Source organism: Talpa europaea, assembly GCF_964194135.1.
Source record: "Talpa europaea genome assembly, chromosome: 12".
Taxonomy (NCBI): domain Eukaryota; kingdom Metazoa; phylum Chordata; class Mammalia; order Eulipotyphla; family Talpidae; genus Talpa; species Talpa europaea.
In genome coordinates, this window is record NC_140079.1 from 22,182,008 (window position 1) to 22,204,793 (window position 22,786).

Genomic DNA, 22,786 nt, shown 5'->3' on the forward strand with positions numbered 1-22,786 from the left:
GCTTCCACAGATATTATCTCTTGGCTAGGCTCATTTGATGCTCCACCCAAGCCTTTGAAAGAAATTCAGAATATTGGGTGAGGTCCAGCATCCTTTACTGAACACATTCCAAGGGGCCTAGTCTACTAGGTATGGTTTTGACAGCCGAGTGCTGTCTCTGCTCCATGCCCTGGAAAAGCACTCTGTCAGACTCCAGGACACTTCCCTTGCTCTGCCAGAGGCTCCCACCCAGGATGTGTGAACTTGCCCTCATCCTTTACACAGCAAGAGACAGCTATGCACATTGTTGTTTATGCCCCAGCAAGCTTTATCACCCCATTTCCATACAGCACTAGATGGACATTCCTTAGAAAACCAATTCTGGGCTAAGGAACTCAAGCTGTGTCACTTCCCTTGGTGAAAACTTCAGCTGCCTTTTAAAGCAATATCAAGAAGTCGCTCCATGTGTGCTGGTCACCATCCCTCCCACACTGTCCAGGCTAGGAGAGGAGCTGACATGCATGAAGAACCCAGCGTGCACAAGGCTAGGTTACTATGATGCACACAGATGAGGACATGCACTCTGCAGGACAAGGAACTTGTCCGAGGCACCAGAGGGGACAAGAGTTCTGGCTATCCACTTCCGTCCTCAACCTCTCTGTGAATTTTTTATTCTGTAAAATTGGTATAATAATCATACACACCCTTATAAGGTCATTGTAAAAATTCAATGACAATTAATTTATTATGCTAAGCATAATGACTGATGCATGCAAGAGCTCAATGAATATTGGATTTACTAGTGGTTGTATTACCTGAAAAAGGAGCAGCTACAGTTGACTGCCTTGTGCACTATATCAGTTGGAGTTTCAGTCACCCATGGAGGGCAATTAAGTTTGTCTCGGAATGAAAGAGCTTTAACATCCCAAGTCGAGCTCATGGTGTGGGGGGGCTTGAAGGTGTGGCTGTGTCTAGGTCTTCCACCGACATTGAGGTGGTAGTACTTTCGTCCAGCCTATGATACGATTCACTTAATCACTTCTGAACAATGATACTCCAGTGTTTCTTTGAGTACTTTTATGACAGGATGCTCAGTCCCTCCTGAGAAACAACCCATTCCATTTTGAACGCCTCTTAAAATTAGAAAGTTCTTTCTCTGTTCCTTCTCCCTCAGCCTCCTATCACTTCCCACTTCCTCTCGCTCCTTCCTCCTTTCATTTTCCCCTCCCTCTTCTTTCCGCCTAGCCCTCTTCCTCCTTTCCTTTCTCCTCCAAGGCCCGAGAGCTTGAGATGCCACCCTTTGCCTTCCAGTCACTGTCTCAGTCCAGGACCGCTCAGGCGGGCTTCATTGTACATGCCACCCCTTGGTAGGATCCTATGGCTTTTGCAAAGTCATTAGGGAGCAAAACCCTTTATCCAGGCATTATGCCTGATCTTTCTGGTTCGTGTCTCCCAGCTTGCCCGGTTTCCACTAATAACCAAATCCAGAGCCACACAAAACTTAAAATGGGTTGACCTGATGACTTGAGGCCCAGCCGGCCCTATATGCATGCCAAGGAGTTGATTGGCACGCTAGGGATGGGAATGAGGAGCGAGGGCGGGGCCTCTCGGAGCCAATGCACCTTGGCAGCCCTGCAGCCCCTAGTCCTCTGCCCACCAGCACCGGGACCGCAGAGTAAGCGCCCAGCCTGGAGCTGCCTCCTGCGGGCTCGGACCGCGCTGCAGCTTTAAGAGAGGGGCGGGGCCCGCGCGTACAGGCAGGGCCGGGCCAGCCCACAAGGCTCCTTTTTCTTTTTTGATCCATTCAAAAATTACTCATTGCAAATTCCCGGACTGCTAGGAGAGCAGCAGGGGGGCGGAGGAGAGAGGGCTGCTGCGGGCGCGCGCGGGGGGCGCGCGGGGGCTCGAGGAGCTGCCGCCGGGTCGGGCTGGAGCCGCTCGCGGGCCGTTCGGGCTGGGGTGGCCTCACCAGGAAGCGTCAGAATCTCGACACCGGGGGAGCTCGGAGCGCCGCCTCCCGCCCGGCTCCGGTCCCCGAGCCCCCTCCCCTCTCAGTCGGGCGCTCTCCTCGCTCCTGGACGCTCCTGCTCCGGCGCCCTCCCGGCGATGGCTGGCCGCTGAGGCATGGCTCAGCACGGCCACCCCAGCCCGCTCGGCATGGCTGCGAGAGAGGAGCTGTACAGCAAAGTCACCCCGCGGAGGAACCGCCAGCAGCGCCCCGGCACCATCAAGCACGGCTCGGCGCTGGACGTGCTGCTCTCCATGGGGTTCCCGAGAGCCCGCGCGTAAGTGGCGGGGCGCGCAGCCCTCGCGCCCCCTCCCGCCCCTCGCCGCTGGCCCTCGGCTTCGCTCCGGCTCGCCTCCCAGCGCCTGCCCGGCGGGCGGGCAGCGCGCTCCCCGGCTGCCCACGACCTGTTGGGGGCAGGATGGGCACCCCGGCTGCCCCGGGCGCGTCTCCTCCTGGAGAGGGTGCAGGGCCAGGCGCCGCGCGGGAACGCTGGGCTGGGGCTGGCTTGGGATGCCTAAGGTGAGGCATACCTGAGGGCGGGGAATGCCTAAGGTCTGGAGCACGGGTTAGAGTCCCAGGCACGGTACCCGGCGTCCAGCCTCCTGGGTGGGGCTAAGCCGCGCTCCAGCCGGCTCGCGGAGGTCTCCAGAGCCGAGCCCCTGGGGAGGCGGGGCCCCACGGGGCATTCCGGCACCCTCAGGTCTGGATCGCTGGGCTGGCTTGGGATCCTCTCATGGCTGGGAAAGGGCAGGGGACAGCGGCGCTGGGAGGCCGACGCTCCCACTGCATCGGCTTCCAGCTCCGGATGTCGCTCTCCGGTTCTGTGTCCCTCCGGAGTAGGAGGAGCGGGAGCGTGGGTGTTGCTGCGTGTTCATTGATAGGGAGGATGGAATAATAAGAAGAAGCGATTCCTCCAGAGAGAATCTGGGTTCTCGTCAGTGGTGACGGCAGCGCAGAAATCTGTGGGTGCCTGAGAGTAAGGAGGGGGAGCTGTTCTCCCTCATCCATCTTCCCCTTGGAGGGTGGGGTTGGGTAGGGCAGCGGGAGCCGGAGGGCAGGTGGCTGCCCCTGCTGCCCGCCTGGAAGAGGCCTGGTAGCCAGCCTAGGCTGCAGAAGCAGCGGGAGCTTTCTGAAGCTGATCAACCCAGACCTTGGGGGCTGGAACCCTGCCTAGGAGGAAGCCAAGGCCAAGGCCAAAGCCAAGGCCAGGCCCTTCTCCCTTAGGTAATTGCTGAAGAGCTCTTTGGTGGGGATGCAAGGCTGGGAGCCTACGAAGGGGGCACTGCTTTGAATTACTCAGCTGAACCTGAGACTTGGGCAAACTTTATCAGGAAGGGCCAAGTTAATCAAAGTTTTTCCCTCCCTCTCTTTTCACGTGGTGAGTCCAGGTTTCCCTTCCACCACCTCTGAGCAAACCTTGCTACACTCTTTGCTAACTTGATTGTAACCTCTTCGTCAAACAGACCCATTTTATCATCCTGCCCAGCCTGCTGGGACAGGGTAAGTGGCCTTGGAAGGCCAGGAATAAACTGAGTTTCTACCCTGTGCTGCTACCCCCTTTCTTATGCCACAGCTACAGGGAGAGGAGGTGGTGGGTTGTGCTGGAGTGTGTCAGCGGCTGCTGACAACTAGGCAGGCACGTCTATGGATGACCCTTGGGCACTCTTCCCCTTAAGAAGGGAGTAGGGGCCTGGAAGTCTGCTGGGCCATATATTAGCAGAGCTCCTAGCATCTGTCTGTTCTGAAATGAGGCCAGCCTTAGGACCTAAATTGGTTAATTCAGGGAAGAAATACTTAACTGCACAGATTGTCATGTTAGCTATTCAACCATCGTTAAAGGGACATCTTTTATCCTGTTCTAAGTGCAGGAGGCCTTGTCCTGACAGATTAGGATGGTCTCATTTCAGTTTGTGCATCCCCTGAGATCTCATAATAGCCAGCACTTCTTCAGTACTTACTACATCTTGTTCTAAGCACTTTGCCTTTATTATCCATTTGATCCTCCTGGCAACCCAGTGAGAAAAGGTAATGGTATGCCCATTTTGTGAATCAGATTTAGAGAGATGATATAACTTGCTAAGTAAGGCTCAAAACAGTAAACCGTGAATCTGGGTTTCAAACCCAGGGAGTGTTCTTCCTCAACCCCAGCCTCACATCTAGCACTGGGATGTCCTGAGTTCGAAGGTAAAATGCTTAGTGCAATGCCTAACACACCATGAGCAATCCTTCAGTGTTCCTCTCTGTGGATGCACTAACAATGGCCACAAACTGGGTGACTTAAAACAACTGAAATGGACCCTCTCCCAGTTCTGGATGTCAGACGTCGATATCAGTGTCTCTGGACTGGAATCAACGTGTGAGCAGGGCCGTGATCCCTCCAGATGTTCCAGGGGAGAATCCATTCCTTGCCTTTTCAGCTTCTCTCTGCTGCTAGCATTTTGAGGCAGGGGCCCCATCACTTTAATCTCCACTTCTGTGGTTACATTGTCGCCTCTTCTGTCTGTGTCTAGTCTCTCTCTGTCTCTTTCTTATAAGGACACTTGTTATTACATTTAGGGTCTATCCAGATAATTCAAGATCAGCTTCCTATCTCAGAATCCTTAGCTTAATCACATCTCCATATCTCCTTTATTTTGTCAAAAGGGGATAGGCAACAGTTCCCAAAGATGTCTTTGGGGCTGCTGTTATTCAGTGCAGCACAGATGCTACTTTTCTTCCCAGTGCTGCCTCTCCTGGAGGTCATGATGAAGCAGTCCCCTAGGTGGGAGGGCAGTTGGATTTGCTGATCTGTCTCTTTCCAATCCTCTGCTTCAGAGAGGATGGAGCTCTTGGTGGTCTCCTGGTCTGCTCTCAAGCCAGGTTCTCATCTCTTCTACTTCAACACAGAAGGGCTGACACTGGTCAGCCTTCCACTTAACGATGACTCAGGTCATAAGAAGAGGGACTTCTGCATGGGCCATCTCAGAGTCTAGAGAGTCATTGAACTTCGTTTTGGAGAGCTGAGAAGGAAGCGAACAAGGTCATCAGGTGTAGCCTCTAAGGGCTTAGGTCTAGAGGGAGGAGCGCGATGGAATTCAGAACGGGGGAAAACTGGGGTGGTTTTCTGGGTCCAGCAAGACTTGGCTGTGATGCCTCATAAAGGGACATCTGTCATGTGGCTCTTTGGATTGCTGGCGGCAGCCAAGGCTGACACCTCTGGGTGTAATTTGGTCTGGTATTCTGCAGCAGCAAGACGGGGCCTTCACTGGGCACTGGGCGGCCTGGCAGAGAGCTCTGAGACCAGTAATATTTGGATCCCACCCCATCCTGTGCCATACCTACGTCTTGGATAAATTGCTCAGCCCCTCAGAGCCTCCCAGGCTCCCTCTGAGGGAGCTGGATTAATTAGTGCTGGTTTGTTAAGTGCTTGACAGAGCTATCAAAGAGCAGTGCTGAGCAAGCAGAGTGACCTCAGAGTATGTTCTCTCTAGCTCATTGCTCCCTAGAGCTGTGCTGGAGTTTTTCCATCCTGTCATATGAAATGGGGTCCAATTTGGACAATGCTGCAGAGAAACCTGCTGCATGGAAGAGGATGGAGAAGTGGTGATTTTTATGATGTGTGTGTGTGTGCATGTGCACACATGCATGTGCAAACACAAGATAAGGGGTAAAGAAGTATTAATTAGGGAGACCTCAGGAAGCAAATTTTCATGCCACCAAAATGGCCTATCCTTGCCTTTTTTCTTTCTATGCCCATCAGCTCATCACTGTTCCAGAAGTTTTAAAAATAAAGGTCTAGCTTCTTCAAAACTGGAGAGAGGGTGGGGGAAGCAAATGAAAATGTGTGTTTGCCAGGCAGAGGTGTCAGGTGGGGGAGGCAGGGGCCAGGACAGGGGCTGACATATGTCCCCTGAGAAGGCAGGACAAGACCTGTGCTTTGCGCAACCCTACTTGATTTCTTAGCCCTTACCTCCCCACCCCCCAACCCCCTGTAGTTTCTGAGAAGGGAGGCTCTTATCTCTTCTGTAGCTGGAGGCCAACTGAACAATTGAATTTGAGGCATCCTTCCCCATATAACTCTGTCCTTTTGTCTTGTTTTGGTTGAGTTTGTTTAAGACTGCCTGTGGCTAGAACTCCTACAAAAGGCTTTCCAGTGTTTGGTTAAGACAGAGAGCTATAATCTGGTAAGAGGACTGGCATTGGGTGTCCCGAATGCCAGCCTAGCTTCTGACTGATACTTTTGAAGTCTGTACTTCAGGTCTCCTCTTGCAACCCTATTCCTCCATATCCTGGTAGATTCTGTGTGTGGCAATACCTGTCTGCTATTACTCGTAAGACCATGTGAAGACAAAGGGAGATAATGGGCAGGAAAGGACTTGGAAAGTTAAACCTATAACATAGACAAAAGACATATTGTTACGGCATCATTGTGTTGAATTGGAAGAAAAGGGAGATGGTGGTTGAGACTGATGACAGGGATTTACATGGGCTCTTACGTTGTCCTTTTTTTCTGTGACTATTTGAACAGTACCTATTTAAAGAGCAGGGCAGCAGCAGAGAGGGAAGAGTTGGAATAAATTCCTTCGATTTTTGCTTTGGACAGTAAGCTGTGTTAGCTATGCCTCACTGCCCAAAGATAAAGGCAGCTCAAAACTGTCCTCACAAGGAGTTGAGAGGCATCTTGCAGAGCCCAGAATTTAAAGTATCTGTTACAGGGCAACCCCAGTGTGAAATGTGTTGGCCAGTTCCTCTGGCTATTACTTGGGTATTGACCTTGGAACCTCTGAAAGCACATGGTCCACCCAGCATCTGGATTCTGGCTGACTCTGGATTGTGGGAGCTGCAGCTGCTTTCTTAGGAATCTTGAGTAGAAAGAGAAGACAAACTGGGGCCACTTGGAGCTGAAGGCAGTTTCAGGCAAGAAAGTTTCTCATGTACTCATCAGTACTCTCTCTGCACCCTTGAGACATTCTCTTGCACTTGTGTGTCATTTTGCAGTTTAAAAATTGCCCTCACGTGATGTTGCACGGGTGCATTGGTGAAGGAAACTCTATGGGGACTACACCTGAGGGGGTGGGGTGAAGCAAATATTGTTTAAAAATGAACAATGATGTAAAAAATATATAAAAATAAACAAAATATTCTGATATTTTAAAAAAATAAAATAAATAAAAATTGTCCTCACGTGCACTAAATACCCCTTTTGATCGGCGCAGCAGTCCTGTGAAGCAAACTACATGATGAAGACCTGGCTTTCAAATTGAGGAGACTTGAAACTCAAGGCACTCAGGAACCTGCCTTTTGTGGGGTCGTGATAGCTTCGGGCTAGAACTTCAGGTCCAGTGAGCTACACCTAGGCCTTGGTTTCAAAAGAACTGACATGCTTTCTTTTTTTTTTTTTTTAACTTTATTGAAGCATCATTGATACACTCTAAACTAGGACATGCATGTGCAATATACTAAACCTATTTAGAGATGGGTCAGTTTTGATATTCCAGGACTTGCCACCATGGAATACAACACATGTCTGTCACCCCCAAAATTTTCCTTTTATCCCTTGGCAATCAATCCTTTCTTTCCATGACATTCCCACAAGTCCACCCAGCTGCTTTATGTCACAGTAGAGTAGTCTGCAGTTTCTAGAGTTGTAAGTGGGGTCCTGCAAAGCCCATGCTGGTACCTGCCTGGCTTCTTTTCTTTAGCATAATGTTCTTTTTTTTTAAATAAATTTTATTTTTATATTCCCCATACAATTGCAACCGCCTTATTTTGACCCCAATCCCTCCCCGCCCCCCACCCCCCTTAGAGCGTCTCTGGTTCATAGCTTTTTGTTGATTTTGATTTTCACTTTCTAATAGTTATTCATTTTCCTGGTCCCTTAGTTAAGTTTTCTAGATTCCTGCTATGAGTGAGACCATCCGGTATTTTTCTTTTTCTTTCTGGCTTATTTCGCTGAGCATCATCCCTTCCAGCACCATCCATGTTGCTGCAAATTGCATGTATTTATCTTTTTTGAATTTAGCATAATATTCTTGACATTCGTCCATGACTTTGTCGGTGTCAGCAATTCATCTCCTTTGATTGCCAAGTAGACCTTGATGTGCTTTGAAGGTACTGGTAATGCAATTAAGGCCCTTGGTACACAGCGTCAGGTTGAAAATTCCCAATCACACCCTCGTACTACCTTAGATTTTTAGACCATTCTATAGATAACAGAGCGGATGTCTATATACACGCAAACATATCAATACAATTACTATTAAGTCCCAGACATGAGTAATTTCATGAGAAAGTTCAGAAGATTGAGAATGAAGAGAACCTGCCTTGTGACTCTTTCCTGTGGTTTCTGTCACCCTTTCACCCTGCCTTAGGACACCTGCTACTCTGCCTGCTTTTCACTGAGTGGACAGTAACTCTCAGAGCTTAGAGGCCTTGCTATCCAAAGAGGCAGCACATCTAGGGGATTTTGTGTCTCCCTCCAGCCCTGCTTCCCCTGCTGACAGTGGTTATGGAGTCATCCGTGCCACCCCAGCCCAACAAGCGTGTGTGTGTGTGTGTGTGTGTGTGTGTGTGTGTGTGTGTGTGTATGTGTCCCTCTGCTTGGTCAGCCAGGAACTGAAAAGACTCCCTCACTATATGCCTAATACACAGAAGTCCAAACTCAGACCAGCTCTGGCCCTTACCAGCTAGGTGACGTTGGGCAAGATGCTGAACACGCTAAGCCACAGGACAGCTGCCCACAATAGTATTTATCTCAAAGAACCATCACGAAGATTAAGGGGGCTGGGCCCTGCATATGTTGGATTTTCAGCACTTGGTAAACCCTTAGTAGGGAGCTTGGGGTTATTGCTGTGTCCAGGGCTGGTCTCATTCCACAGTGCCCCCTGTGTTGCCTGGTCCCCAGGCTGCCCTCCACTTTTACCCTTCCCCACTCCTCACTGGGCTGTGGGTGTTAAAGAAGGAGTGCAGGGCAGAGGAGGCCAGCGATGTCCTCCTTCAGTTTTCACCCCTGTGCCCTGCACCTCTCTCCGTCCAGTGCTCCAAGGGGTGCCGGCCAAAGGGACACAGACCAGTACAGCCCAAGATGCTGACTATGATAAATGCCTGGGCCTGGAGGACTTGAAGGAGTGCCACATGGTCACTGTGGCTGTGTTCTGATTAGTTGCAAATAGAAACAGACTCCAGTCCTGGAGATTAAAAAAAAAAAGCACATTTAAGAGGAGCTCTTCTGCACTGTGACAGATAGTCCCCAGTAGACACCAGAGCCATTGCTGGGAGAATGGGGTGCCTGGGGTTCCTGGGGTCCCCATCAAGCTGAAACCCTTTTCTTCATTAGAAGTTTCTCCCAGGGGTCACTGGTGTTACCTGGAAGCTAGTGGGGAAATCTCTGGCTTCCCTCTTCCCTGGATGGATAAATGTGCCATTCTGTCAGGGACTCAGGCTGTGTGATGGGGCAGACCCTTTCTTGTTTTTCTGTCTTGATAACAACCCCATTTTCCTGGTGACTGCAGGCATGTTCTCTGTCACCTACTATTTCTGAGGATGAAGCCTTGGGGAAGTACCTCAGACTTGGAATGGAATTGTTATAGCTCTTTCTGTGTGCACAGCATCCTACTAAATCCTGTGCACAGCTCGGGAGGAAAAAAGAATGTCAGGTTTCCCCTCCTGGCACTCTGGGTCGGCCTCACTCTAAGGGCTGCAGATCCTGCAGGGACCTTAGGGGAGAAGGTCTGCTTTTTCTAGGCATGGGGTAGAAAGCATTGCAGTGACAGGTAACTACAGGCTCTGGATTCAGCGTACTCTCCATGGGTCTCCCACTGGAGAAAGAATAAAAGCAAATTTCATTTATCTTTCTTTCAGACCCTGACTTTGCACTCTCCATTGCTGGCTGTTTGTACTCACAGGCATCCTGCTCCCTCTGCATACTTCTAGTTCCCCACTGTAAAGGGGGTTGAAGTCTGATGACTGGGGGTGACCTGGGAGTGACCTGCTGACAGGGATGTTTTAACTACTTGCCCTTGCCTATCCATACGGAAGCTTTGGGCCTTTCTGTTCTTGTTTTGTTTTGTTTCCCCCTGTGCTTTATTGTCTTAGTCTTCTCTTCTCCCTTTAAAGAAAACTCTTTAGGGCTGTTGATATTCTAGAGAGTAAATAAACGGAAAGAAAGATATGAGGCAATTACAACGGTGGGGAGTCTTTCAACTAGTAGGCATTACTGTAATTTTTAAATTGGTACATAATGTGCATTTTTTTTTGCAAAATACAAACACTGCTTAATTGAGAGTGGAGGTTAGTGCTTGGAGCCCAAGTTCTCAGGGAAGGAAATGCCCCTGGGCACCTTTTTAATTTAAGGGACAGCTCTCCTTCTGGGGAGCAGGCAGCTGTTTGTGTGACAATCCCATTGTGTTCAGTTGCCCCAATGGAAGCATAAACATTTTTGTACATAAAGCGACAGTGGCAATGAACTCCACCAGGACCAGGACTATTGCCACACACAGTGGGGAGCTGAAAGAAACTCTACCCTAGCAGCTCACAGAGGCTCGAGGTCGGGAAGATGCCAAGGAGAAGCTGACAGCACAGATGGCCAGAGGCAGTGAAACATTTCCGATTTCTTTCAGGTTTTGTTGGCTAAACCTCCACAAATCAGGTGGTAGGATTGTTTAGATTCCGACTTCCGTCTTGACTGTGCCCCATTCAAAAATATTTACTGTGACATTCACTCTCTAAATGTTTATTCTTTTACCTTGGGTAGGAAGCTCTGAGAGAGTAGGAAAGGAATCTGCTCCTGGCTGCTTTTGAGTACAGCACATTCAAATGCATGCAAACACAGGCGCGTCCTGTGGCCTCTGCTGCCTCATGTCTTAATCTGCCCTGGACTCGCCTGTCTGCCTGTTCTTTCTCTCCTCTTTTTGCCTCATCAGATTTTTCCTGTTCTGGAGCACTAGCTAGACCATAGTACATAATGCTTTCTGCTTCCCTTTGCTTTCCTTCCCTCTACTTCCTTCCTCTCTCATCTTCTCTCCTTTTCTCCTTGCTCTTCTCATCTCTTCTCTGTCCTGCCTTACTAAGATTCACCCTGGAAGCAAGCGAGGGAGAGAGGGTCATCCCCCTCTCAACAAAGACACAATCCAAGGTCTTCAGCTATTTGCCTGCAAGTGATCTTTTCTCTTTGAAACCTCCTGTAATTTATCTTGACAATCGAAGGTCTTGAAGAACAAGACCAGGCAAACAACCAGCATCGTATTTATTTCATCTCAATGAAGTTTCCTGGGTAATGCCACTTAAACAAAAAAAAAAAAAAAAAAATCTATAGACACTTCACGAATATATGGGCAACTATTAGAGTCTGTTTTAAGAGAGGTTGGGGGTGCAAAGATAATTAGATATAATCTCCACCCTCAGAGAACAGGCCAGCCAGTGTGGAAAATAGGAAGTTACGATAAAAGTAGTTAAGTGCTTTGCAAGAGATAGAGACAGTTTTCTGTGCAAGAGGATGAAGAAGCTGGTGAAACCAGACAAAGGGTCCTGGTGTGAACTAAAGAGTAACCAGACAGCACCCTTCTTCAGTTTGAGGGGTAGGAGCTGGAGAAGATCAGTAGTTCAAACAATTTAATATTACACCGTAGTATAGAAGCATAGGCATGCCCGCCTTCAGTATCATCAGTTTCTTGAATTATTCTACTCAGTCCTTCCCTCTTCCATCTCACCAACACTACCCTCATGCACCCTACCCCCCAGTAATATAACTACTATGTTACTATCTAGTTTAGAAAGAAAAGGAACATGGCTACCAAAGAAACAGCTGGGCCCACAGTTGCACCTCACTTTATTTTTTTTATAGATATTGTTATGTTCTTTTTTTTTTTCAGATTTATTATTTATTTATACAATAGCTGGGGTAAAGGCCAGAGGCATGAGAGTGTGAGAGGATTCACCAGAGACAGAGTGGGGAGCAGAACAGTCAGACAGACCAAAAGCACTGCTGAGGGGAGCAGCGGGCAAGACAGGAGAGGTCTGCGGCGCCATGTGGGAATGTCCCTGGCCAGCCAGGAATCGAACCCTCACGGCAGAGGCTGCGGACAGCCTCATAATGCCGCGCTCAACCCTCTGCGACATTGGGGAGGCCCGTCGCACCTCACTTTAGATTTGACATTATTTCATTCATTCATTCATTCATTCATTCATCTATTTGGCATTTTTTGAGTGCCTTCTCTGTGCCAGGAACTTCATAGGCATATGAAGATTGCCTTTCTTCTACAGGAGCATCAGGCTTTCTCAAGAAAGACATGTAAACCATAAACATAATATAATTATACAATTAGTGCCAGAGTAGAGGTTGGAAAAAAGCTCTGTGGGACCAAAGAAAAAACGATCAGCTCAACCTGAGAAGGTTGGGGCTAAGCAGTGACCATTAAGGCAGACCTTAAAAACAAATCAAGACTTTCCAGGCACAGAGCAGGGAAGGGCATGACAGTCAGAACAGCCCCAAATGCAGAGCCTAAGGCACAACGGGTGGGTGTTGGAGGAAGGACACAAAAGAGGAGTGAAAGATGAGCGTGGAGAACTAATTTGGGACCAGATTGTTTCCTAGAAGTTATGGAAAATAACATTTTAGTGCAGAGAAGTTAATATAAAGAAAGGAAGTGAGCAGAGGAAAAAAAAAAAAACAGATATGGAAACCACTAGAATGTGGTAGTTAATAGCTCAGATTAAAAGATTAATAGGGTCTGGATTAAGATGAACAAGAGTGAGATTCTAGAGACGTTTTTCAAAGTGAATTGGCAGGATTTGTGATCTGTTAGAGGTAAAAAGTAAAAAGTAGGGCAGCAAACAGCTCAAGATTCTAACTTCGGAAACTAGCAAGGTGGAGACATTTTTTAACCAAGGTATAACCTACAGGAAACAAGGCAGCTAGAGGATGAGGGGATGAACTTGGTTTGAGACATGTTTTAGGTGCTCTAAAAATGTAGCTAAAGATGCAGTTGGACATGTGCAACTCAAAAGAGAGCTTAGGGCTAGAAATGCAGTTTTGGGAATTGATGGTAGTAGAAGGCATGGGAGTAGGTGTAAGAACCAGAGTGGAAATGAAAGGAAAGAAGCCTCAAGGATAGAATTCTGGGGGACCAGCTGGTGGGTAGAGGGAAAGGAACAGGTGGAGGAGGCTAAGAGGAATGATTTGAGAAGCAGGAAAAGAACAAAATAAGAGGTACCCTGGAAGAAGAAAGAAGAGAATTTTATGAAAAAGAAGCTGTGTGGAGGTTCCTCAGAACACTAAAAATAGATCTATGATCTACGATCCAGCTTCCACTCCTAAAAATCTACCCAAAGGACACAAAAACAGTAATTCAAAAGGTAACCTGCACTCCTATGTTTATTGCAGCACTATTTATTTATTTATTTATTTATTATTATTTATTTATTTATTTTATTTTTTTTTTAGATAATAAATTTTATTGTTATATTCCCCATACAATTGCAGCCCCCCCATTCTGACCCCAATCCCTCCCCTCCCGCCCCCGCCCCCCTAAAAGCGTCTCTGGTTCATAGTTTTTTGTTGATTTTGATTTTCACTTTCTTATAGTTATTCATTTTCCTGGTCCCTTATTTAAGTTTTCTAGATTCCTGCTATGAGTGAGACCATCCGGTATTTTTCTTTTTCTTTTTGGCTTATTTCGCTGAGCATGATCCCTTCCAGCGCCATCCATGTTGCTGCAAATTGCATGTGTTTATCTTTTTTGAATGCTGAGTAATATTCCATGGTGTATATGTACCACATCTTCTTGATCCAGTCATCTATTTTTGGGCATTTGGGTTGTTTCCAAAGCTTAGCTATTGTAAACAGTGCTTATTGCAGCACTATTTATAATAGCGAAGATATAGAAATACCCCAAATGCCCCCAAATAGGTGAATGCATAAAAAGATGTGGTATATTTATACAATGGAATATTACTCAGTGATCAAAAAAGACGAACTCATGCCATTTGCTGCAACATGGATGGAGCCAGAGGGAATTACGCTAACCAAAATAAGTCAGAAGGAAAAAGATAAATATCCAATAGTCTCACTTATATGTGAAATATAGAGAAACTAAGCAAAAGGTCAAGAAAAAGTTAAAACTAGCAAGCTGACCATAGATCTGAGGCATACAGAAAGGGAGGGGGATCAAAACAGGGGAGGGAAGAACACAAGAAAATATGGTGATGGTTCACTGGTGATACGTTGTTGGGCAAACTATGGGGACTATAATGATAAAAGAAAAAAAATAATATAAAGGGGGAAAAAGATGCAGGTTAACAAAACGTTTCTTTCCCTTTGCATTTCCAAAGTGAGTAAAATCATGATTTGTAAGTGTAGCTGGTTGTGAATAAGATGTTCCCCTACTAAGATTCCAAAGCTGCTCTGGGGTTTCTGGTGATCCCCCAAATTCTCCTAGTAGCCTGAGGACCAGGACTCTGGGATCCTGCTAGCTTTTTCATAGCGATTTTGTCAGAGAACTGGAATCTGCTCTCTCGTGTTGAGGCTGCTAACTGAGATCTGACTGTGACAAGACAGGTGACCTGGATTCTCCGACGGAAGAATCATCTGCCCTTCAGAATTACCTCATCGCTAAGTTCATTACAGATTTTACTCCCTCCCTCCCATCCCTACTCAGTATCAAACTCACCACGCCCCTGACAACTCCCATCTGAACTTACCTGTCCTCATTGGAAATCCAGTCAGAGACACCTGATTAACCTTGCTGGATAGCCTTTATTCATTTCTTTATTTGACACGTCTTTGCTGATCTTTACTGCCTGCTTTACTGCATGAAGTGCTATGGAGAAAGAATTGAGAAGCCTTCTCTTTTCTCCTCTTTTTAGTCTTGGGATGCTGAGGTCTCAGCCTGCCACACTCTCTTCTGTAAGCCCTGCCACCACTACCAGCTCCCCCACCAGAAATAACTCATCAGGAATGCTGGTCATCTCAGCTGTCCAACGGACATGAAGACTCATGAGGTGGGGGGTGTTCTGGGGCTAGAGAAGCTTCTATGCTCTCAAGGGAAGGTTTTCTCTTCTCTAAAGTCTTTGGAGTTACTGTAAGTTGTGTATTTAGGTCTGTCTGTTCTCACCTGCCACCTGGAGAGGAGAGGGCAGGTGTGGCATATGAATGGATGCTGGGCTTCTGGGGTGCTTTTGAAGGCAAGTGAAAGAAAATCAAGGAAGGAAAAAGAGAGAGACCTTGAACTGGGGGTACCTGAATCAAGGTTGGAGAAAATTACATTTACCTCAAAGGGGAGGAAGTTTTATTTTACTATGGTAGGTTGTATGTGTGAACTGGATATCGAAGAGACACTAAGACTGAAACACAGAATGAATAGTTTAAAATTTAGGTGATTTGATGAGTGATGGTTCCTCAAAGGTGGCCAAAGGATGTGAAGATGAACAGTGTCCTGAACATAGTATTTTGTGAAAGTTTAGATAGCAGATCAGTATAGGTGCTCAAGAAATGTTATTATTACACCCTAAGTTGTGTGTGTGTGTGTGCACATACACACATTACCCTAAGCATTATCCATATTCAACGCTGTTTCTAATATTATATCATTCCTAATAGTTATCATTTGCTTTTGGTTGGAGCCTTGCATAGGATGGGAGCTATGTTTTGTTTCAGAGTGAGAAAACCCACACAAGGTTCCTGCCCTTGGTTCAGAGTCACTCAGGTACCCTACCAAAATAAAGGTTCCTGCTTGGGGAAAATACTGCAGTGGCAATTTTTTCAGAATTGGATAGCTGGAGTTTCTGGTAGAGCTTTTCTTGTCCAATTCCCTCTCCTTGCAAATGAATAAAATAAGATGAGCAACTTCAAGATCAACAGCTAGTCTGAAAGAGCTGGGGCTTACCTCCTGACTTCCAGTCCAGACCACAGTTTCTGTTTTCAACAGCAGGCTACTTCCCTCACTTTAGGCTCTGCCTCTATGAAATAGATTTCTAACAAAATTTATTAGGTCTCTTTCCTACAGGAATGGGCCCGTCTATTGTCTAGGTTTAGACTTTTCATCTTGTTTCTCTGTCTTTTTTTTTTGCTTTGCCTCCTTCCTTCTGCCTGCCACTTGTTTGTGCCTCGGCTTATAGAAAACAACACTAATTTGGTGCTAGATCACTTGGGGGATTACCTCTGAGAATGAGGGTGGGATGAAAGGGTGAGGAAATGTCACACCAATGGTAGCCAAATGTTAGAGGGGATCCATAATAGTCTTAGTCACCTACCCACGAAGCTAAGAACAAAAGTGCATTCTACTAACGGGAAAAGAAAAAGAGTGAGTTCAAATTCTGGATCTGTCACTTTCTGAGGATGTGGTTTTGAGCATTATTTCTATAGGTTGGATGAATCTAAGTGAGGCAATGTGTATAAAAGTAATAAAAACCACAACATGTCATGCACACATAAAGTGATACTATTATTTATTTCATTGCTTGGGTCCTCCAGAAAGTGTGTAGAACTGTTGGTTTTGTGTGATGTTGGCAGATTATTCTAGTCTTCCCCAACCAAGCTCCTTTGTTTCAGAGAGAGTAATTACACGCGGGTGAGGACCCTGAGGAACCATTTGAGAGGTCAGATCCATCCAAGCAAACACTTCCTTCAGGAAGCTTACATTTTCACTTTGCCCCTTTTAGGAAGTAGGGACATGAGTCATAATGAGTTAGCAAGTGGCTTTTGTGAAATATGAGAAGTTTTGTGAAATACAGCACATGTGAACAAAAGCATGCCTAGTAGTTTTTTATGGTTGCAGTGACTTAAAATTCCATGACTTAAAACAACACAAATTTATTTTCTTAAAATTTGGAGGTCAGAAGTCCAAAACGGGTACTGCAGTCTGAAATCAAAATGTCAAGAGAGCTGTGTTCTTACATGCAATTTGCAGCAACATGGATGGCGCTGGAAGGGATCATGCTCAGCGAAATAAGCCAAAAAGAAAAAGAAAAATACCGGATGGTCTCACTCATAGCAGGAATCTAGAAAACTTAAATAAGGGATCAGGAAAATGAATAACAATAAGAAAGTGAAAATCAAAATCAACAAAAAACTATGAACCAGAGACAATTTTTGGGGGGTGGGGGCCGGGAGGGGAGGGATTGGGGTCAGAATGGGGCATGTGCAGTTGTATGGGGGAATATAAAAATAAAATTTATTATTTAAAAAAAAAAAGAGAGAGAGAGAGCTGTGTTCTTTCTGGAAGCTATCGGAGAGAATTTGTATCCTTCTCCAACTTTTGCAGTCCACCTGCTTTCCTTGGCTAGTGGTCCCTTCCTTCATTTTCAAAATGTATGACTCCAACTTGTGCTTCTGTTGTCTCATGTCCTATATGTTTCTGACTCTTCTGCCTCACTCTTTCCCATATAAAGAACCTTATGATTATCTCTCTCCTGTTAAATCTCCTTAGCACAATCACAACTGCAAAGACTCTTTTGCCATGAAAGATAATACACTCAGAGGTTCTAGGGTTGAATGTGGACATCTTTGGGGAATATCCTGTCTGCCATGGCATGTGCGTTTGTAAGCAGTTGGTCTGCATTTCTCCTTTATTTGTATTTCTCACAGCATAGGGGCCCACCACTAGGCTGTCCTCATTTGCCTTTACTATTACTAGCTCCTCATTTCTTGTCTCATCACTCTCATTCCCAACCTAAGCGCCAAATATTCATAACTAACCTTTACTGAGTGTCTACTGTATCCCAGACCATACTGTAAACACTTAACATTTGCATTATTTTGTTTACTCCCTATGTGATAAGAATTATTATTATCCACATTTTACATGTTGAGAAAAAAGAGGCACAAGGATGTTTAATTTGACCAAGATCAAGTAGTTGTAAGTGGTAGAAACAACATGTAAACCTCAGGCAGTCTGACTCTGAGTGTCAATTTCTAACCAGCACCCATGGTATTGATCTGGAGCTGGTATTTTGTAAAGTTCAATGAGTAACAGACGAGAGGAAACTTGAGGTCCAAAGAAGTGATGTGATGTCCCTAGATTACACAGAGCTGGAGTATTGTGTATTGTGTCTTGCGTATTGTTTTGATCTGTTACTGAACCCCCACTAACTGCAGGGTGGCTGGCAGCCTAATGGTGGTGTATAGAATTGCAATATTATCACCCTTTCTGAAACATGTGATGAATAGTGTGTGAGTGTGAGTGTGAATGTGTGTGTGTGTGTGTGTATACTACCCATCTCAGCTCCAAACTATGAGGAGACAGGTACACAGGATTGTACTCAGGAGTTAATTGAACACCAAGTCCCTGCCAAACACCTCTCCCAAGTCTCCCTCTGCTGCTGCAAATTGAGCATCCATGAGAGAAACGGAAAGCATACTTCTAGCCCCGGGGCCCCCTGAAGGGGTTCCTTGGACAGAGTGCTAGTTGACTTGCCTGGTACTTGATTTTGTGATCAAAACACTACCTTTACATTCTTATTCCACTTTGGGAAAGTCACTTAACCCCTCTATGCCTCAGTTTTCTCATCTGTGAAATGAGGGTCATGCTGTCCTCCTCAAAAGATTGCCATGACTATTAAATTAGATAATACACATGAAATGGTTAAGGCAGAGTCTGATTCTTATGCACACAGTGGTGAATATGACAGGGACTCACATTGGAATCACAGCATTATGTGTGGTACAGTAGGGATCTCTGGGTACAGATTCCTAAGCCATTCTAAATCTTTGGTGAGAGTGTGTTTCTAAGTTTCTAGATGCCAACATCTTTTTTTTTTTTTAAAGATTTATTCATTTATGCATACAAGAACTGGGGTACAGGCCAGAGGTGTGAAGGGTGAGAGGATACACTAGAGACAGACTGGGGAGCATAATAGGCAGACTGACCAAAAACACTGCTGAGGAAAGCAGCAGGCGAGGCAGGAGAGGTCTGCTGTGCCATGTGGGTATCTCTTCAGCCAGCCGGGGATTGAACTCATGCTGCAGAGTCTACAAAAGCTCCACAGTGCTGTGCCCAACCCCCTGCCCCACCAGGGAGGCCCAACATCTTTTTTTTTTTAACTTAATTATATCTGTTTTTAAATAAGTTCTTCTTAAAAAATAATTATTTATTTTTGCATAGAAGAACTGGGGTGCAGGCCAGAGGTATGGGGGGTGAGAGGATTCACCAAAGACAAAGTGGAGAGCAGAACAGGTGGATCTACTGAAATACACTGCTGAGGGGAATAGCGGATGAGACAGGAGAGGTCTGCTGTGCTATATGTGGGTTAGCTCCCTGGCCGGGGATCAGACTCAGGCCATAGTGGTGACAGTGCTGAGGCTTAACCATTAGACCACCAGGGAGGCCCGATGCCAACATCTTTAAGACCTGGGACCTAGGGACCCTTTAAAGAGGGATTAGTGGATTGGGTAAGCATTCTGGGGAGTGGTGAAGTTAGGTGGGGAGCTGGCTTAGGAATAGGGATGCCTATTCCTCAATACAGCATCCTAACCACTCACTCCTGCCCTCTGTCTGGTCCCAAGAGCACACTGAGCCACCTTCCTTATGAAGAACCCTTGACAGACACATCAGCAGTGTGGTGATTGATGGCAAGGGGTCCAGCTTGTAGGGAGGTCTTGAAAATCAACTGATCCATCAAGATGAGCCTCAGACCTCACTTGGCCCCCACAGCGACTGAGTGCATCAGGATTGAACAGAAAGTCTGAAGTTCTTATCTCCCTCCGATGGGAGATCACAGGCTCACAGCTTTAAGACCAAACAGACAGTCATACTCTGCTGTCTGGCTGCTTCGGATGCCACAGCTCTCTGGGTGTCACTTCATTTATCAGGCCTTGGCAGGGAGGCAGCCAGTGTGGTTGTCTTGTTATGGCCTGTGGCTGCCTGCCCTGCAGTCAACGGAGCAGAGATAGGTTAGATAGGTTGATGGAGGAAGAGGGGCTGGGCGCAGGCGACACCACCAGAGCAAGATGGCCTGTGTTCTGTGAGTCAGGGAAAGCTCTCAAATGGAATGACTCTCAGGGGATCCTGAGTCGACAAAGAAGGTTACTACTTGCTAGGCAGCTGGCTCACGAGATGTGGAAGAGAAGATGAGCATAAGCATGTTTTTTATTTCTCCTCTCCTTCTTCTGTAGCCTGAGGGACTTAGCAACTGCTTTTCTGAATTGACCTGAGGGGCAGGTTATGTGGGGCTAAATGTGTTTAGCCTGAAGCTTAGTCTGAAGAAAGCTTGGAAAGTAATAAGGCACAGAAGAGCGAAGATCCTTTTTGTCCAACACAAATTAATTGAGCAATGACTTTGTGCCAGGCCCTGGGGTTTGTGCTAAGTGCTTGGGGGTGCAAACATAGTAAGTTTCAGTCCCCACCACAGGGGCTCCCACACTCTTGAGGAAGACAGACTGACTTTGACAGAATATGATAAGATATAGAGGAAAGGGAGGTAACTCTCCTCTAACATCTTGAGGGCTGTTATGCATGAGGATGATGCTTATTTTGTGGACTTTTCAGTGAGACCTTAGTTATAATTATTGGGGCCACAGGAGCAACAGCTTTGGGGAACCAGTGGCCCAACTATGGTATGCGCTGCCTCCCCAGGAGTGTTTTCTCTCTATGGTTACCTTTGCTTATAATCCAAGCTGCCTTGTCAGACTCCTCCACAAGGACCCAAGAGTTCTGAGTTGGAGTCCAGAGCATATCTGAAGTCCCTGGGGGATGAGCCTGGGCCAGCCTAGATGCTGAGGTTCCCTGGGAAGGATGTGGAATCTGAGGATGTCCTTTATGGGTAAGCTTTTGGATAGGTGTTTTCACATACATGATGGGGAATAAAAGGAGATTTAAGGAAGTGAAGTGCACACGGAACCATTAGACCCTACAGCTAGGCAGTCCTAAGCATATACATAGAGAAACCAAGGGGAGACCCCAGAGGGACCTAGTACACTCCCAGAGGTATTGACCAGCCTAGATGTAGGAAGGGTGGCAGGAGGAATAGTTCCACAGCAATCCAAGCCTTTGGCTATTAAAATATCTTGGGCCAAGTCTCCAGGACTCTCTGAACCTCCTTTCCTATCAGGGTTGGTTGGGAATGGTTTATCCATCCACACAATGGTTGAAGAAGAGGTGTGCAGCGTTGAACTGGGAGGGGATGGTGGTTGAGCAAAAGTCTACGAAGTGGTGAGCTTTGAGCTTGATATATACTTGCCATTGGCTGGGCTCTGGCTACATAACAGTGAGTTGTGACCCACATTTGGGGACGGTAAGAGTGGGTGGAGGCTCAGAGAAACAACAGTGAGCAAGATGCAGTAGAGGAGACTGGCCAACAAGTCCAGCATAACCAAAACAGCACCGAACAGACACTTTAAAAAGGAAGAAAAAGAACTGTTAAGCAGGAAAGAAAGGGAGTGAGAATGGGTTTGAGTTTATCATCAATGAAGAAGCCCCATGTTTTTAGCAGTAGGAGGAATAGCCTTCAGTCAGCCATTAACTCCTTCCAGCAGAAAATCCCAGAAGGACTAGTGTTCTTTCTGTCGTCACTGCAATTTCTGATGATAGAAAATATATGTTGCAACTTTTTGCTAAAGAATCCAAGTTTATTTCCTTGTTTGGGCTTCTTTGCTCTGGGATTGCTTTTCTACAGAGGGAGTTTTTGTCTTCAAGAGAAAAAAGAAGAGTGGATGAAGGAGGAAGTGCTCTTATGTTCCTTCAGCTTTTCTCAGTCTGCTGGACTCCTGCCACAATATTGAAATATCATCTTAGAGCTGTATGTCAAGGGTTCAAGATGCCTCTTTTTCTCCCTTCTACTAATACTCTGTTAATATGGTTGATTTTTTTTTAAAAAAAAAAAACACATTTATTGGACCTGGGATCAAAAGAAATGAATATGAATAAAGAGTGACTTCCTCCACCTTGCTGCTCCCACCCTCATAGGGAAGAGAAGAGGTCAAATAAGTTTACTACTCAGAAGCAGACATATGCGGCCCAGGAATAAGTGGGTAAATTCCACTGGGGTCCTTCACTTCTTCAAAGCTCTGGGCATTCTTAAGTGAATTCTTACAGTGTTTCAGGCAAATACCATTACAAGCACAATAAAAGACTTTATTATTTTTTAAGACCAATTTTAGGCTAATGGCAAAATTGAAAGGAAGATACAGAGAGTTCCGTATGCCTCATGTCCCCCTCCGTGGACTTCCCCATCGTTAAGTTTCACTCACCAGGATGTGGTACATTTGCTACAACTGATGAACCTGCATTACCCCCATCACCACCACCCAAAGCCTGTTGTCTTCCTTAGACTTCATTCTTGGTGTTATGCGTTTTGTGGGTTTGGACAAAGGTATAATAGCCTGTACCTGCCATGGTAATATCATACGAATATTTTCACTGCCCTGAAAAACCTCAAGGGCTCTGCCTGTTCATCCCTCTTCCCCACCTTCTGGCAACCAGTGATCTTTTTATTCTCTCTAAAGTTTTGCTTTTTCCAGAATGTCCTATAGTTGGAATCATACAGTAGTTGGCCCTTTCATTTTGCCTTCTTTCATTTAGTAATGTGCATGTAAGGGTGTTCCATGTCTTCATGGGTTGATAGTTCATTTCTTTTCCATACTGAGTAACATCCCATTGTCTGGATGTATCAGTTCATTCACCCACTCACCTACTGAAGGGCATCTTCTTGCTTGCAGGTCTTGACAAACATGAAAAAAGCTGCTGGCAACTTCCATGTGCAGGTTTTTGTGTGGACAGATATTTTCAACTCATTTGGACAAATACTAAGATGCATGAGGGTATAGATCACTTTTGACCATCTTTTTTGTTTCAGTCACTAGCACCTTACACTCTGTCACTTACCCTTCAT

At 46.2% G+C, this 22,786-nt stretch overlaps 1 protein-coding gene across 1 annotated transcript in view; it reads left to right on the forward strand.

Moving 5' to 3' along the window:
- Window positions 1–2,103: 2,103 nt before the first annotated feature.
- UBASH3B (ubiquitin associated and SH3 domain containing B) overlaps window positions 2,104–22,786 on the forward strand; it is a gene marked incomplete at both ends in the record, with an annotated part of 129,721 nt that continues 109,038 nt past the window's right edge. Inside the window, one exon of the mRNA XM_084248998.1 lies at window positions 2,104–2,264. Coding sequence (XP_084105124.1) covers window positions 2,104–2,264 — 161 coding nt within the window. The remainder of the gene's footprint in view (window positions 2,265–22,786) is intronic.